Source organism: Panulirus ornatus, chromosome 9 (assembly GCF_036320965.1).
Source record: "Panulirus ornatus isolate Po-2019 chromosome 9, ASM3632096v1, whole genome shotgun sequence".
Taxonomy (NCBI): domain Eukaryota; kingdom Metazoa; phylum Arthropoda; class Malacostraca; order Decapoda; family Palinuridae; genus Panulirus; species Panulirus ornatus.
The window spans coordinates 2,981,380-2,994,847 of record NC_092232.1 but is presented as its reverse complement, the minus strand read 5'-3'; the positions used below and the strand labels follow the sequence as shown (position 1 = coordinate 2,994,847).

The 13,468-nt window shown below is 42.4% G+C and overlaps 1 protein-coding gene across 1 annotated transcript in view; it reads left to right on the top strand.

Annotated features, from left to right (window-relative positions):
* LOC139750161 (MAM and LDL-receptor class A domain-containing protein 1-like) overlaps nt 1–13,468 on the top strand; it is a 212,290-nt gene that overhangs the window by 12,563 nt on the left and 186,259 nt on the right. Inside the window, exons 6-12 of the mRNA XM_071664505.1 lie at nt 1,410–1,559; nt 1,801–1,919; nt 3,125–3,283; nt 3,908–4,145; nt 7,485–7,632; nt 8,125–8,227; nt 8,733–8,853. Of these exons, the coding sequence (XP_071520606.1) occupies nt 1,410–1,559; nt 1,801–1,919; nt 3,125–3,283; nt 3,908–4,145; nt 7,485–7,632; nt 8,125–8,227; nt 8,733–8,853 (1,038 nt within the window). The remainder of the gene's footprint in view (nt 1–1,409; nt 1,560–1,800; nt 1,920–3,124; nt 3,284–3,907; nt 4,146–7,484; nt 7,633–8,124; nt 8,228–8,732; nt 8,854–13,468) is intronic.

The window sequence follows — 13,468 nt, the reverse complement described above, 5'->3', positions numbered from 1 at the left end:
TTATGGATCTGGAGAAGGCATATGATAGAGTTGATAGAGATGCTCTGTGGAAGGTATTAAGAATATATGGTGTGGGAGGAAAGTTGTTAGAAGCAGTGAAAAGTTTTTATCGAGGATGTAAGGCATGTGTACGTGTAGGAAGAGAGGAAAGTGATTGGTTCTCAGTGAATGTAGGTTTGCGGCAGGGGTGTGTGATGTCTCCATGGTTGTTTAATTTGTTTATGGATGGGGTTGTTAGGGAGGTAAATGCAAGAGTTTTGGAAAGAGGGGCAAGTATGAAGTCTGTTGGGGATGAGAGAGCTTGGGAAGTGAGTCAGTTGTTGTTCGCTGATGATACAGCGCTGGTGGCTGATTCATGTGAGAAACTGCAGAAGCTGGTGACTGAGTTTGGTAAAGTGTGTGGAAGAAGAAAGTTAAGAGTAAATGTGAATAAGAGCAAGGTTATTAGGTACAGTAGGGTTGAGGGTCAAGTCAATTGGGAGGTGAGTTTGAATGGAGAAAAACTGGAGGAAGTGAAGTGTTTTAGATATCTGGGAGTGGATCTGGCAGCGGATGGAACCATGGAAGCGGAAGTGGATCATAGGGTGGGGGAGGGGGCGAAAATTCTGGGGGCCTTGAAGAATGTGTGGAAGTCGAGAACATCATCTCGGAAAGCAAAAATGGGTATGTTTGAAGGAATAGTGGTTCCAACAATGTTGTATGGTTGCGAGGCGTGGGCTATGGATAGAGTTGTACGCAGGAGGATGGATGTGCTGGAAATGAGATGTTTGAGGACAATGTGTGGTGTGAGGTGGTTTGATCGAGTAAGTAACGTAAGGGTAAGAGAGATGTGTGGAAATAAAAAGAGCGTGGTTGAGAGAGCAGAAGAGGGTGTTTTGAAGTGGTTTGGGCACATGGAGAGAATGAGTGAGGAAAGATTGACCAAAATGATATATGTGTCGGAGGTGGAGGGAACGAGGAGAAGAGGGAGACCAAATTGGAGGTGGAAAGATGGAGTGAAAAAGATTTTGTGTGATCGGGGCCTGAACATGCAGGAGGGTGAAAGGAGGGCAAGGAATAGAGTGAATTGGAGCGATGTGGTATACCGGGGTTGACGTGCTGTCAGTGGATTGAATCAAGGCATGTGAAGCGTCTGGGGTAAACCATGGAAAGCTGTGTAGGTATGTATATTTGCGTGTGTGGACGTATGTATATACATGTGTATGGGGGTGGGTTGGGCCATTTCTTTCGTCTGTTTCCTTGCGCTACCTCGCAAACGCGGGAGACAGCGACAAAGTATAATAAAAAAAAAAAATATTTAAGGCAAAAGTTTCTGTAATGATACAATCAATAGTAGACCAAAAGCATGAACTATACAGTGTTCCGGATATGATATGCTTATGTTATCTAGGCGTCTGTGATCCTGACAGGTACGTGCACCTTCAAGCGGGGGACCTGTGGATGGCAGAACCTTCGCCTCGCGCAGAACACCACCAACCATATCAACTGGAAACTAGGCTCTGGTGATGACAGCATTAATGGTGACGCTCCTCACGCAGACCATAACGAAGATTCGTCGGGTAAATTTTGTTCGAGTTGAAGCATAATATCCTCTGTATAGATCTCTCTCCTTAACCTATACCTGGCCGGTGGCTTCCCAAACCCATCCAGACGGCCACATGCAAACCAGCTTGACACTCTAGCCTTCTGTCTCGACGTAATATTCTTTAGCCAGTAATATTTCTTGATCCATTTCTTCATTGTGTTTCTTTTTCTTTTAAGGTTTTTGACCTTATGAACAGAATGAACATGTTATTACAGGGAAGTTCTTGTACGTTGATGGTTATGACGGGGCGAATGGAACGGCCACTCTCATCAGTCAGCTCCTTGTTCATGAGCACCACAGTGACTTCTGCTTCTCCTTCTGGTACATCATACAGGTGAGAGAGAGAGAGAGAGAGAGAGAGAGAGAGAGAGAGAGAGAGAGAGAGAGAGAGAGAGAGAGAGAGAGAGAGAGAGAGAGAGAGAGAGAGAGAGAGAGAGAGAGAGAGAGAGAGAGAGAGAGAGAGAGAGAGAGAGAGAGAGAGAGAGAGAGAGAGAGAGAGAGAGAGAGAGAGAGAGAGAGAGAGAGAGAGAGAGAGAGAGAGAGAGAGAGAGAGAGAGAGAGAGAGAGAGAGAGAGAGAGAGAGAGAGAGAGAGAGAGAGAGAGAGAGAGAGAGAGAGAGAGAGAGAGAGAGAGAGAGAGAGAGAGAGAGAGAGAGAGAGAGAGAGAGAGAGAGAGAGAGAGAGAGAGAGAGAGAGAGAGAGAGAGAGAGAGAGAGAGAGAGAGAGAGAGAGAGAGAGAGAGAGAGAGAGAGAGAGAGAGAGAGAGAGAGAGAGAGAGAGAGAGAGAGAGAGAGAGAGAGAGAGAGAGAGAGAGAGAGAGAGAGAGAGAGAGAGAGAGAGAGAGAGAGAGAGAGAGAGAGAGAGAGAGAGAGAGAGAGAGAGAGAGAGAGAGAGAGAGAGAGAGAGAGAGAGAGAGAGAGAGAGAGAGAGAGAGAGAGAGAGAGAGGAGAGAGAGAGAGAGAGGAGAGAGAGAGAGAGAGAGAGAGAGAGAGAGAGAGAGAGAGAGAGAGAGAGAGAGAGAGAGAGGAGAGAGAGAGAGAGAGAGAGAGAGAGAGAGAGAGAGAGAGAGAGAGAGAGAGAGAGAGAGAGAGAGAGAGAGAGAGAGAGAGAGAGAGAGAGAGAGAGGAGAGAGAGAGAGGAGAGAGAGAGAGAGAGAGAGAGAGAGAGAGAGAGAGAGAGAGAGAGAGAGAGAGAGAGAGAGAGAGAGAGAGAGAGAGAGAGAGAGAGAGAGAGAGAGAGAGAGAGAGAGAGAGAGAGAGAGAGAGAGAGAGAGAGAGAGAGAGAGAGAGAGAGAGAGAGAGAGAGAGAGAGAGAGAGAGAGAGAGAGAGAGAGAGAGAGAGAGAGAGAGAGAGAGAGAGAGAGAGAGAGAGAGAGAGAGAGAGTATTCACTCCATAGGCCTTAGCAAGGTTTTTACTTGATTTACCAGCACTTATTTTCTCACAAAAAATAAAAAATCGTTCTTCACTTAAGGTGAAAATAAGCCAAATGAAGCACCTTTTAACTAGATTTGAGGAAGTTATCCCCTGTGCCTCTGGTAGGGTGGCCCAAATGACGAAGTGAGTATCAGTGCTGTGGTTTCGGACGGTAACAGCGAGACCCTTCTGTGGCGGGAGGGTCCAAATCCTAACGGTGGCTGGAGGAAGGGACAGGTCCGCGTCAATGCCAGCCAATTCATCCTTGACGTCGTCGCGTATCAGGTACGCGTGTCCAAAGAGTTAGCAATGAGAGATCTTCCCTTAGGCCGTCTTGACTCCTGTTCGTTTTACACAGTGTTGAAAGTGATGGTTTTCTTTTTAATTGTCCACCCACCCTTGCCTTATCCCCTTCCCAAAAGAGAACATTTTAACGTTGGTTCATTGTGTGTGTTCACTGATCTATTCTTTCCAACAGTGTCTCCAGCATAGCAGATAATGTTATGACTAAAATAGGATTTTATTTTTGATCACTGATTAAATCTTGCTTCTTCCTGGAAATGGATAGCTTTCCAACCAAGACATATCTTGCCTTTCCATTCCTGTATTCTGTTATGCAAACGTTGTTTAGAGCTGTTGAAGCGACGTAAGTAGAATTCATGTTTCACATCCTCTGTCCTGTCTCTTTCCCTATCACACAGGAAGACTAGGACGATGCAGCTCTCATGACCTAGCTTTCCTATTGCTGAACTTTGTTCCAACGCTGTTTCGTCTACATACAGAGTTTCGTTTTCAAAAAGAAAATGAATTCTATGAACTGTTTATGAAGATCTGTATAAAGCAAGTTGCCTGTCATATTAATGATTGTCTTCCTGATCCCGTATAAAAAAGCTCTCCGCCTCCTCTCAGTTGCACATCCGAGGGACGAGAACTTCCAGTAACTCAAAGATCGCCCTGGACGACATCACTTTCGGGAGACAATACAAGTGTAAAAGGAAGCCTGATGCTTCTGTGAGCATGGTGACCACAGCTGTGCCCAGCCTATGGAACTGTGACTTCAGTGAGGACCTATGTGGTCTGCAGCTGACGGGGTACAGCGCTGAATGGACAAGGACCTACTTGGGAAATTCAACAAATCACAACAATGGTACAGATATTTTTTCTCTCTCATATATATATATATATATATATATATATATATATATATATATATACTTTTTTTTCTTTTTTTGCTTTGTCGCTGTCTCCCGCGTTTGCGAGGTAGCGCAAGGAAACAGACGAAAGAAATGGCCCAACCCACCCCCATACACATGTATATACATACGTCCACACACGCAAATATACATACCTACACAGCTTTCCATGGTTTACCCCAGACGCTTCACATGCCCTGTTTTAATCCACTGACAGCACGTCAACCTCGGTATACCAAATCGATCCAATTCACTCTATTCCTTGCCCTTCTTTCACCCTTCTGCATGTTCAGGCTCCGATCACACAAAATCTTTTTCACTCCATCTTTCCACCTCCAATTTGGTCTCCCACTTCTCCTCGTTCCCTCCACCTCCGACACATATATCCTCTTGGTCAATCTTTCCAAACTCATTCTCTCCATGTGCCCAAACCATTTCAAAACACCCTCTTCTGCTCTCTCAACCACGCTCTTTTTATTTCCACACATCTCTCTTACCCTTACGTTACTTACTCGATCAAACCACCTCACACCACACATTGTCCTCAAACATCTCATTTCCAGCACATCCATATATATATATATATATATATATATATATATATATATATATATATATATATATATATATATATATATATATATATATATATATATATACATATATATATTCATATTTATTTATTTTGCTTTGTCGCTGTCTCCCGCGCCTGCGAGGTAGCGCAAGGAAACAGACGAAAGAAATGGCCCAACCCACCCCCACACACATGCACACACACACACACGTCCACACACGCAAACATACACACCCACACATCCGAACGTACACACATATATACACACACAGACGCACACACGTCCACACACGCAAACATACACACCCACACATCCGAACGTACACACATATATACACACACAGACACACACATATACACATATACTGTTTTTCTAATAACTTCTCACATACTCTTTAAAGCAAACGCCTGCTCCACACATCCTCGACCACTTCTGAATCCACATTGCTGCTCTCCAGTCTGATGCTCTGTACATGTCTTCACCCTCTAAAGCAGCATCCCCCATAAGAGTTACTTAATAAACTTATACCTCTGCAGTTCAAACAACTCACCTTTATAAAATTACCTTTATCAAACGGCACTATTCAGGCATTTCATCAATCCTCAGGCACTTCACAATGATCCATACATACGCTGAATATCGTTATTAACCAATCAACTACACAGTCATCCCCAGTTTCTTAAGAAATTCAACTGCATTACCATCCACTCCCGCCGCCTCGCCACATTTTATCCTCCGCAAGGTTTTCATCACCTCTCATCTCTTAACCAACTCATTTTCGAAGATTTCTCATTTCGCACACCACCTCAATCAAAACACTCTACGTTTGCCACTCTGTCATCAAACATATTTAAGAGTCCTTCGAAATACTCAAGGTTATTAGGTACAATAGCATTGAGGGTCAAGTCAATTGGGAGGTAAGTTTGAATGGTGAAAACTGGAGGAAGCGAAGAGTTTTAGATATCTGGGAGAGAATTTGGCAGCGGATGGAACCATGGAAGCGGAAGTGAATCATAGGGTGGGGGAGGGGGCAAAAATTCTGGGAGCCTTGAAGAATGTTTGGAATTCGAGAACATTATCTCAGAAAGCAAAAATGGGTATGTCTGAAGGAATAGTGGTTCCAACAATGTTATATGGTTGCGAGGCGTGGGCTATAGATAGAATTGTGCGCAGGAGGGTGGATGTGCTGGAAATGAGATGTTTGAGGACAATATGTGGTGTGAGGTGGTTTGATCGAGTAAGTAATGTAAGGGTAAGAGAGATGTGTGGAAATAAAAAGAGTGTGGTTGAAAGAGCAGAAGAGGGTGTTTTGAAATGGTTTGGTCACATGGAGAGAATGAGTGAGGAAAGATTGACCAAGAGGATATATGTGTCGGAGGTGGAGGGAACGAGGAGAAGTGGGAGACCAAATTGGAGGTGGAAAGATGGAGTGAAAAAGATTTTGAGTGATCGGGGCCTGAACATGCAGGAGGGTGAAAGGCGTTCAAGGAATAGAGTGAACTGGAACGATGTGGTATACCGGGGTCGACGTGCTCAATGGATTGAACCAGGGCATGTGAAGCGTCTGGGGTAAACCATGGAAAGTTCTGTGGGGCCTGGATGTGGAAAGGGAGCTGTGGTTTCGGGCATTATTACATGAAAGCTAGAGACTGAGTGTGAACGAATGTGGCCTTTGTTGTCTTTTCCTAGCGCTACCTCGCAAACATGCGGGGGGAGGGGGTTATTATTCCATGTGTGGCGAGGTGGCGATGGGAATAAATAAAGGCAGACAGTATGTATTATGTACATGTGTATATATGTATATGTATGTGTGTTGGAAAGGATCACAATTTTTTGCGCGTGATCAAGATATTCCTATGAGTCCACGGGGAAAATGAAACACGAAAAGGGAACTTTTCGTGTTTCATTTTCCCCGTGGACTCATAGGAATGTATGTGTGTGTATATATATGTGTACATTGAGATGTATAGGTATGTATATTTGCGTGTGTGAACGTGTATGTATATACATGTGTATGTGGGTGGGTTGGGCCATTCTTTTGTCTGTTTCCTTGCGCTACCTTGCTAACGCGGGAGACAGCGACAAAGCAAATAAAATATATATATATATATATATATATATATATATATATATATATATATATATATATATATATATATATATATATATATATCTGTGTATATATGCGTGTGTATGTGAGTGTGTGTGTGTGCGCGCGCAAAATAGTATCGAAATTCCTTATGTTTTTGGTTATTTGTGGTTTCAGTTCTCTCGTTACGTCCATTAAGATTAGGTTGGGTTTGATCATCATAATTTCACACTAATTGTTTAACTTTTCTTCATGAATACATCTTGTTGCATGTTGTGGCTTCTAAATTCATTAGTGATGCAGATCACTAGAATTCAAGATATTTGGCTTTTTTTCATTTACCGATTAACCACATTGGTACTGACTGGCAAGCTGTATTACGGGAACAAAAAATGAACCAAATTTTATAAATAAAGTCATAATCAAATGTTTTTATCTCTTGATCCCAATCTCGCGTCAACACATATCCCCACAATATGCCTAGAAAATAGCTTAAGCAGTATTGATCCTTCACTTGGTTTATCTTTCGTTGTTCATAGCACTCATTTTGTTTGAGATCAAACCTTTGAATCTTCGGGAATACAATTGTAAATACTCAGATCTTGCTTTTCCTCCTGCACCAACCCCAGACCTGTACAGCCTGACTGTGGACGGCCTCGCTGGGGAGATAGCTTCCGCCAGGATGCCGCAGATGAGCGCACAGAACGGGCCTTGTTGCCTCACCTTCTGGTACATGATAGAAAGCTTCAACCTCGGTCGCATATCTGTGGTGCTCATGTAAGCAGCATATCCATGTTCCACAAACTCATAATTATTGCAAATTTTCCACTCGCTTTTACTGCCACTACCTTCACTGTTACTACTTTCATTGACACTACTTTCACTGTCACTATTTTCCGTAAGAAATCTTCACCCAGCTCTCTTGCTGGAGTTATCATCCTTCATGTCTCTTTACCGCGGTTCCTGTGAGATAAACTGTGTAGATCATATATTCAGCATGAAAGTTTTCACAATCAAATTTGTCATGCCTCTCACGAGGCTGTTCTTGAATCTAGTTTCCGTTATAAGTCAACGTAACTAATTTCTGAACCATTTTCTAATACTGTGACCGTTTTTTGATGAAAACAGACAATAATCATATAAACCATTTATTTGAGAGTAACTCACTATCACTGAACCCCTGTCCACTCCAGTTTTATATATGTGGGAATGAATATATTCTATCATTGCTGTATGCATTTTCTTAGTACAAATGTTGTAATCCATTAGTCTGAAGAACGCATCGGAGGAGGCGGTTTGGACTAGGAGCCAGGCGCAAGGGTATATCTGGATTCCTGCAGCTATCAACGTACCTGTGGATGGATCCACCAAGGTACAGTATAGGGAGGGATTTTTGCAGATTATTACAATGGTATTCTAATGTTCCAAATCAACGCACTGATTATAGGTTCAGGAAACACCAAGTGATAAAGGATTTGTTTCTCGACTTATGTTCAAGAAACAGGTATGTAGTACAGGATTAGCTTCTATATTTAGGTTAAAAAAAAATAAGTTGAGCAGGATTTCTTTTTATTCTTTAAAGGAAGAGACTAATTCATCCCGTCTGTGTTGAGAGTGGATGATATGCCTGACACTGTTCATCTGTTCTGTCTGTAAGTCAGTGTTCCAAACCTACGCGTGGAGGGAGTACGTATGCCAGCATCCCTCATTCTCTCTTATAAAGGAAGGCAATATTACAAACGAAATGAAGTCCAGTAAAGTGTATCCTTACGATTAATTTGATGAACGCGACCAAAACAAAACCGGGGTGAAAAAGGCATTCAGCACTCCAGTGCAGGAAAGATCTAGCGTTGGCTTTACGGCTCTGTATGTTGCAGGTAACGTTCGTGGGGGAAATCACAGACAACTTGCAGCTCGGAACTGTGGGCATCGACGACCTCCTGCTGTTGACGGAGTCGTGCGACATGATTCTTCCCACAGTTGAACCCGACAAAAATTGTGAGTAAACAGTGGTTGGTTATGTACGTTGACAGAGTAGCGTCAAGGGCTCCATTACCATTCATAAAGTAGGGAATCAGGTTCCTTGAATCAACTAAAGATTCTGGAGGAAGTTTTCAAATTCCAGTCATCCTTGCCACATTTCATACAAAATAAGGTTTTCACCATCTCATCCCTCTTCACCAAAAACTCTTCATGACTCTCACCTCGCGTATCACCTGGATCCAAACACTCTATATCTGCCACCCTGTCATCAAACACGTTCAACAGTCCTTCAAAATAAACGTTCCATCTCCTCCTCACCTCATCACTGCCTATTACCATTTCCCAGTATGCCCCTTTCAGCGAGGTAGCACTAGGAAACAAACGAAGAACAATCCATCCAGTCATATGCACATATATATACATAAACGCCCATACTCGCACATATTCATATATACATACATATACACGTACACAGATATATACATATATATACACATGTGCATATTCATACTTGCTTGCCTTCATCCATTCCTGGCGCTACACCTCCCCACACAAAACAAGATCGCTACCCCTTGCGTCTGCGAGGTAGCGCCAGGAAAACAGACAAAGAAGGCCACATTCGTTCACACTCAGTCTCTAGCTGTCATGGGATATGTATAAGAGAAAGTGGGCGGTTTGCGGCAGGGGTGCGTGATGTCTCCATGGTTGTTTAATTTGTTTATGGATGGGGTTGTTAGGGAGGTGAATGCAAGGATTTTGGAGACAGGGGCAAGTATGCAATCTGTTGTGGATAAGAGAGCTTGGAAAGTGAGTCAGTTGTTGTTTGCTGATGATACAGCGCTGTTAGCTGATTTGGGTGAGAAACTGCAGAGGCTGGTGACTGAGTTTGGTAAAGTGTGTGAAAGAAGAAAGCTGAGAGTAAATGTGAATAAGAGCAAGGTTATTAGGTACAGTAGGGTTGAGGGAGAAGTCAGTTAGGAGGTAAGTTTGAATGGAGAAAAACTGGAGGAAATTAAATGTTTTAGATATCTGGGAGTGGATTAGGCAGTGGATGGAATAGATAGAGGGTGGTTAGGTTATACATACAAATCCATTTGCTTTTCTAAGTATTTCTCACATACATTCTTCAAAGCAAACACCTGATCCACACATCCTCTACCACTTCTGAAACCACACTGCTCTTCCCCAATCTGATGCTCTGTACATGCCTTCACCCTCTCAATCAATACCCTCCCATATAATTTACCAGGAATACTCAACAAACTTATACCTCTGTAATTTGAGCACTCACTCTTATCCCCTTTGCCTTTGTACAATGGCACTATGCACGCATTCCGCCAATCCTCAGGCACCTCACCATGAGTCATACATACATCAAATAACCTTACCAACCAGTCAACAATACAGTCACCCCCTTTTTTAATGAATTCCACCGCAATACCATCCAAAAGAAGGAACAGAGAAGAGGGCCAAGTGAGATATTCTCTCTAAGGTTCAGTCCTCTGTTCCTGGCGCTACCTTGCTAACGCGGGAAAGGGCGAGTATGTATGGAAAAAGAAATGTATATATACATGTATATTTATCTATCATACTTAATGGGTGTTTCCCGCGTCAGCGAGGTAGCGCCGGGAAACAGACGAAGAATGGCCCATCCTCTCACATACACATATATATATATACAAAAACGCCCATACATGTACATATACATATCAACGTATACGTACATACTCATACATGGACATGTACATATATACACATATGCATATTCATACTTGCTTGCCTTCAACCATTCCTGTCGCTACCCTGCTACATAGGAAATAACATCCGCCCATGAGTCCACTCGGAATTGAAACGATAAGGTCCCAAGTGCACTTTCGTGTAATAGAAATATCGTCAGGGGAGATACAAAAAAGAAATATAACAATCAGTTGATTTACAAGGAAGAGACGTAGCTAGGACGCCATTTGGTAAACAAGTGACTACCCAAATGAAGGCAAATGGAGGTCGGGTGCGTTTAAGTCTGGCAACATGCGTTGTTTACAATGTTTATAAACAACAAAGCTATCCAGTTTGTATAGACCCTCACCAATATAAGTGTTACAGTTCTTTTTGTATATAATAATCGAAGATTCAATTATATTTCTCGTGGTACAAGAGTTAATAACTGAGATGACATTACTCCAGTCAATACATTGCTCATAATTTTTAACATGATTAAACAAGGCATTTGAATCTAGTCCTCTTCTTATATTATATCTATGTTGCTTAAGATTGATAGAAAGATCCTTACCAGTCTGCCCAATATAAAACATCACAATTTCTACATGGTACTCCTAAGTTGTAACCTGCAGAACTTTCTGGGGAGTTTCTGATTAAGATATTCTTTATAGTTGATTTGATAGAAGGTACTAAAGTGTTAAGTAAAGGGAAAGATTTTCTGAATTTTTGTTTGTTGGCCAAACACAAAGTACATCATCTACATACCTTAAAACAGAATTTGAAACAGACAAAATAACATTAGCCAAGACATCAACCAAATATAGTAAGAGGTCACAAACTAGAACTTTTGTAAACAAAGATAAGATATCAAAACTTACCAGTCTAAAATCAAAATCATCGTGGATTAATCAAGCTTGTTAACCAAATCTACATAGTTCATGTTATTAGTATTAGATATCATACCAACTAGTGGACTTAATAAATTAGCCATTTTGATAACTTATATGTGATGGAGCCCCTTGAAGTCACTATGTGTCTTGCTGGAAAGTTTGGCTTATGTGTTTTGATAAGTCCATACATATGTAGCAATAAACATAGATTTTTTTAGTTCTCCCTTTTGTGATAACTTTACATTTCTTCCCAGGTTGCTTCAATTCTTTAAAGTAAATGTTATGTTCATCAATAACAGTACTATAAAGGATTTTTTTTTTCTTTGTCGCTGTCTCCCGCGTTTGCGAGGTAGCGCAAGGAAACAGACGAAAGAAATGGCCCAACCCACCCCCATACACATGTATATACATACGTCCACACACGCAAATATACATACCTACACAGCTTTCCATGGTTTACCCCAGACGCTTCACATGCCTTGATTCAATCCACTGACAGCACGTCAACCCCGGTATACCTACACCGCTCCAATTCACTCTATTCCTTGCCCTCCTTTCACCCTCCTGCATGTTCAGGCCCCGATCACACAAAATCTTTTTCACTCCATCTTTCCACCTCCAATTTGGTCTCCCTCTTCTCCTCGTTCCCTCCACCTCCGACACATATATCCTCTTGGTCAATCTTTCCTCACTCATTCTCTCCATGTGCCCAAACCATTTCAAAACACCCTCTTCTGCTCTCTCAACCACGCTCTTTTTATTTCCACACATCTCTCTTACCCTTACGTTACTTACTCGATCAAACCACCTCACACCACACATTGTCCTCAAACATCTCATTTCCAGCACATCCATCCTCCTGCGCACAACTCTATCCATAGCCCACGCCTCGCAACCATACAACATTGTTGGAACCACTATTCCTTCAAACATACCCATTTTTGCTTTCCGAGATAATGTTCTCGACTTCCACACACTCTTCAAGGCTCCCAGAATTTTCGCCCCCTCCCCCACCCTATGATGGGCCATTCTATAAAGGATATCTTGATAAAAAAAAAAACTCTCCAGAAAACTCTGCGGCTGTGTTTACACAATCCCTTGTAAAAGCTGAAATTGTATAAGTACACGACTTTCACCCTCATGTATGTTCGACTCCGATCGCTCAAAATCTTTTTCACTCCATCTCTCCACCTCCAATTTGGTCTCCCACTTCTCGTTCCCTCCACCTCTGACACACATATCCTCTTTGTCAATCTTTCCTCACTCATTCTCTCCATGTGACCAAACCATTTCAAAACACCCTCTTCTGTTCTCTCAACCACGTTCTTTTTATCACCACACATCTCTCTTACCCTTTCATTACTTACTCGATCAAACCACCTCACACCACATATTAGCCTCAAATATCTCATTTCCAACAAATCCACCCTCCTTCACACAAACCTGACTATAGCCCACGCCTCGCAACCATATAACATTGTTGGAACCACTATTTCTTCAAACATATCCATTTTTGCTTTCCGAGATAATGTTCTCGCCTTTCACACATTTTTTAACGCTCCCAGAGCTTTCGCTCCCTCCCCCACCTTGTGACTCACTCCCGCTTCCATGGTTCCATCCGTTGCCAAATCCACTCCCAGATATCTAAAACACTTCACTTCCTTCAGTTTTTCTCCATTCATACTTACCCTCTCAATTGACTTGTCCCCCAACCCTACTGTACCTAATAACCTTCCTCTTATTCACATTTACTCTTAACTTTCTTCTTTCACACACTTTACCAAACTTAGTCACCAGCTTCTGCAGTTTCTAACCCGAACCAGCCAGTAGCGCTGTATCATCAGCGAACAACAACTGTCACTTCCCAAGCCCTCTCATCTACAACAGACTGCATACTTGCCCCTCTTTCCAAAACTCTTGCATTCATCTCCCTGACAATCCCATCCATAAACAAATTAAACAACCATGGTGACATCACGCACCCCTGCCGCAAACCGACATTCACTGAAAACCAATCACTT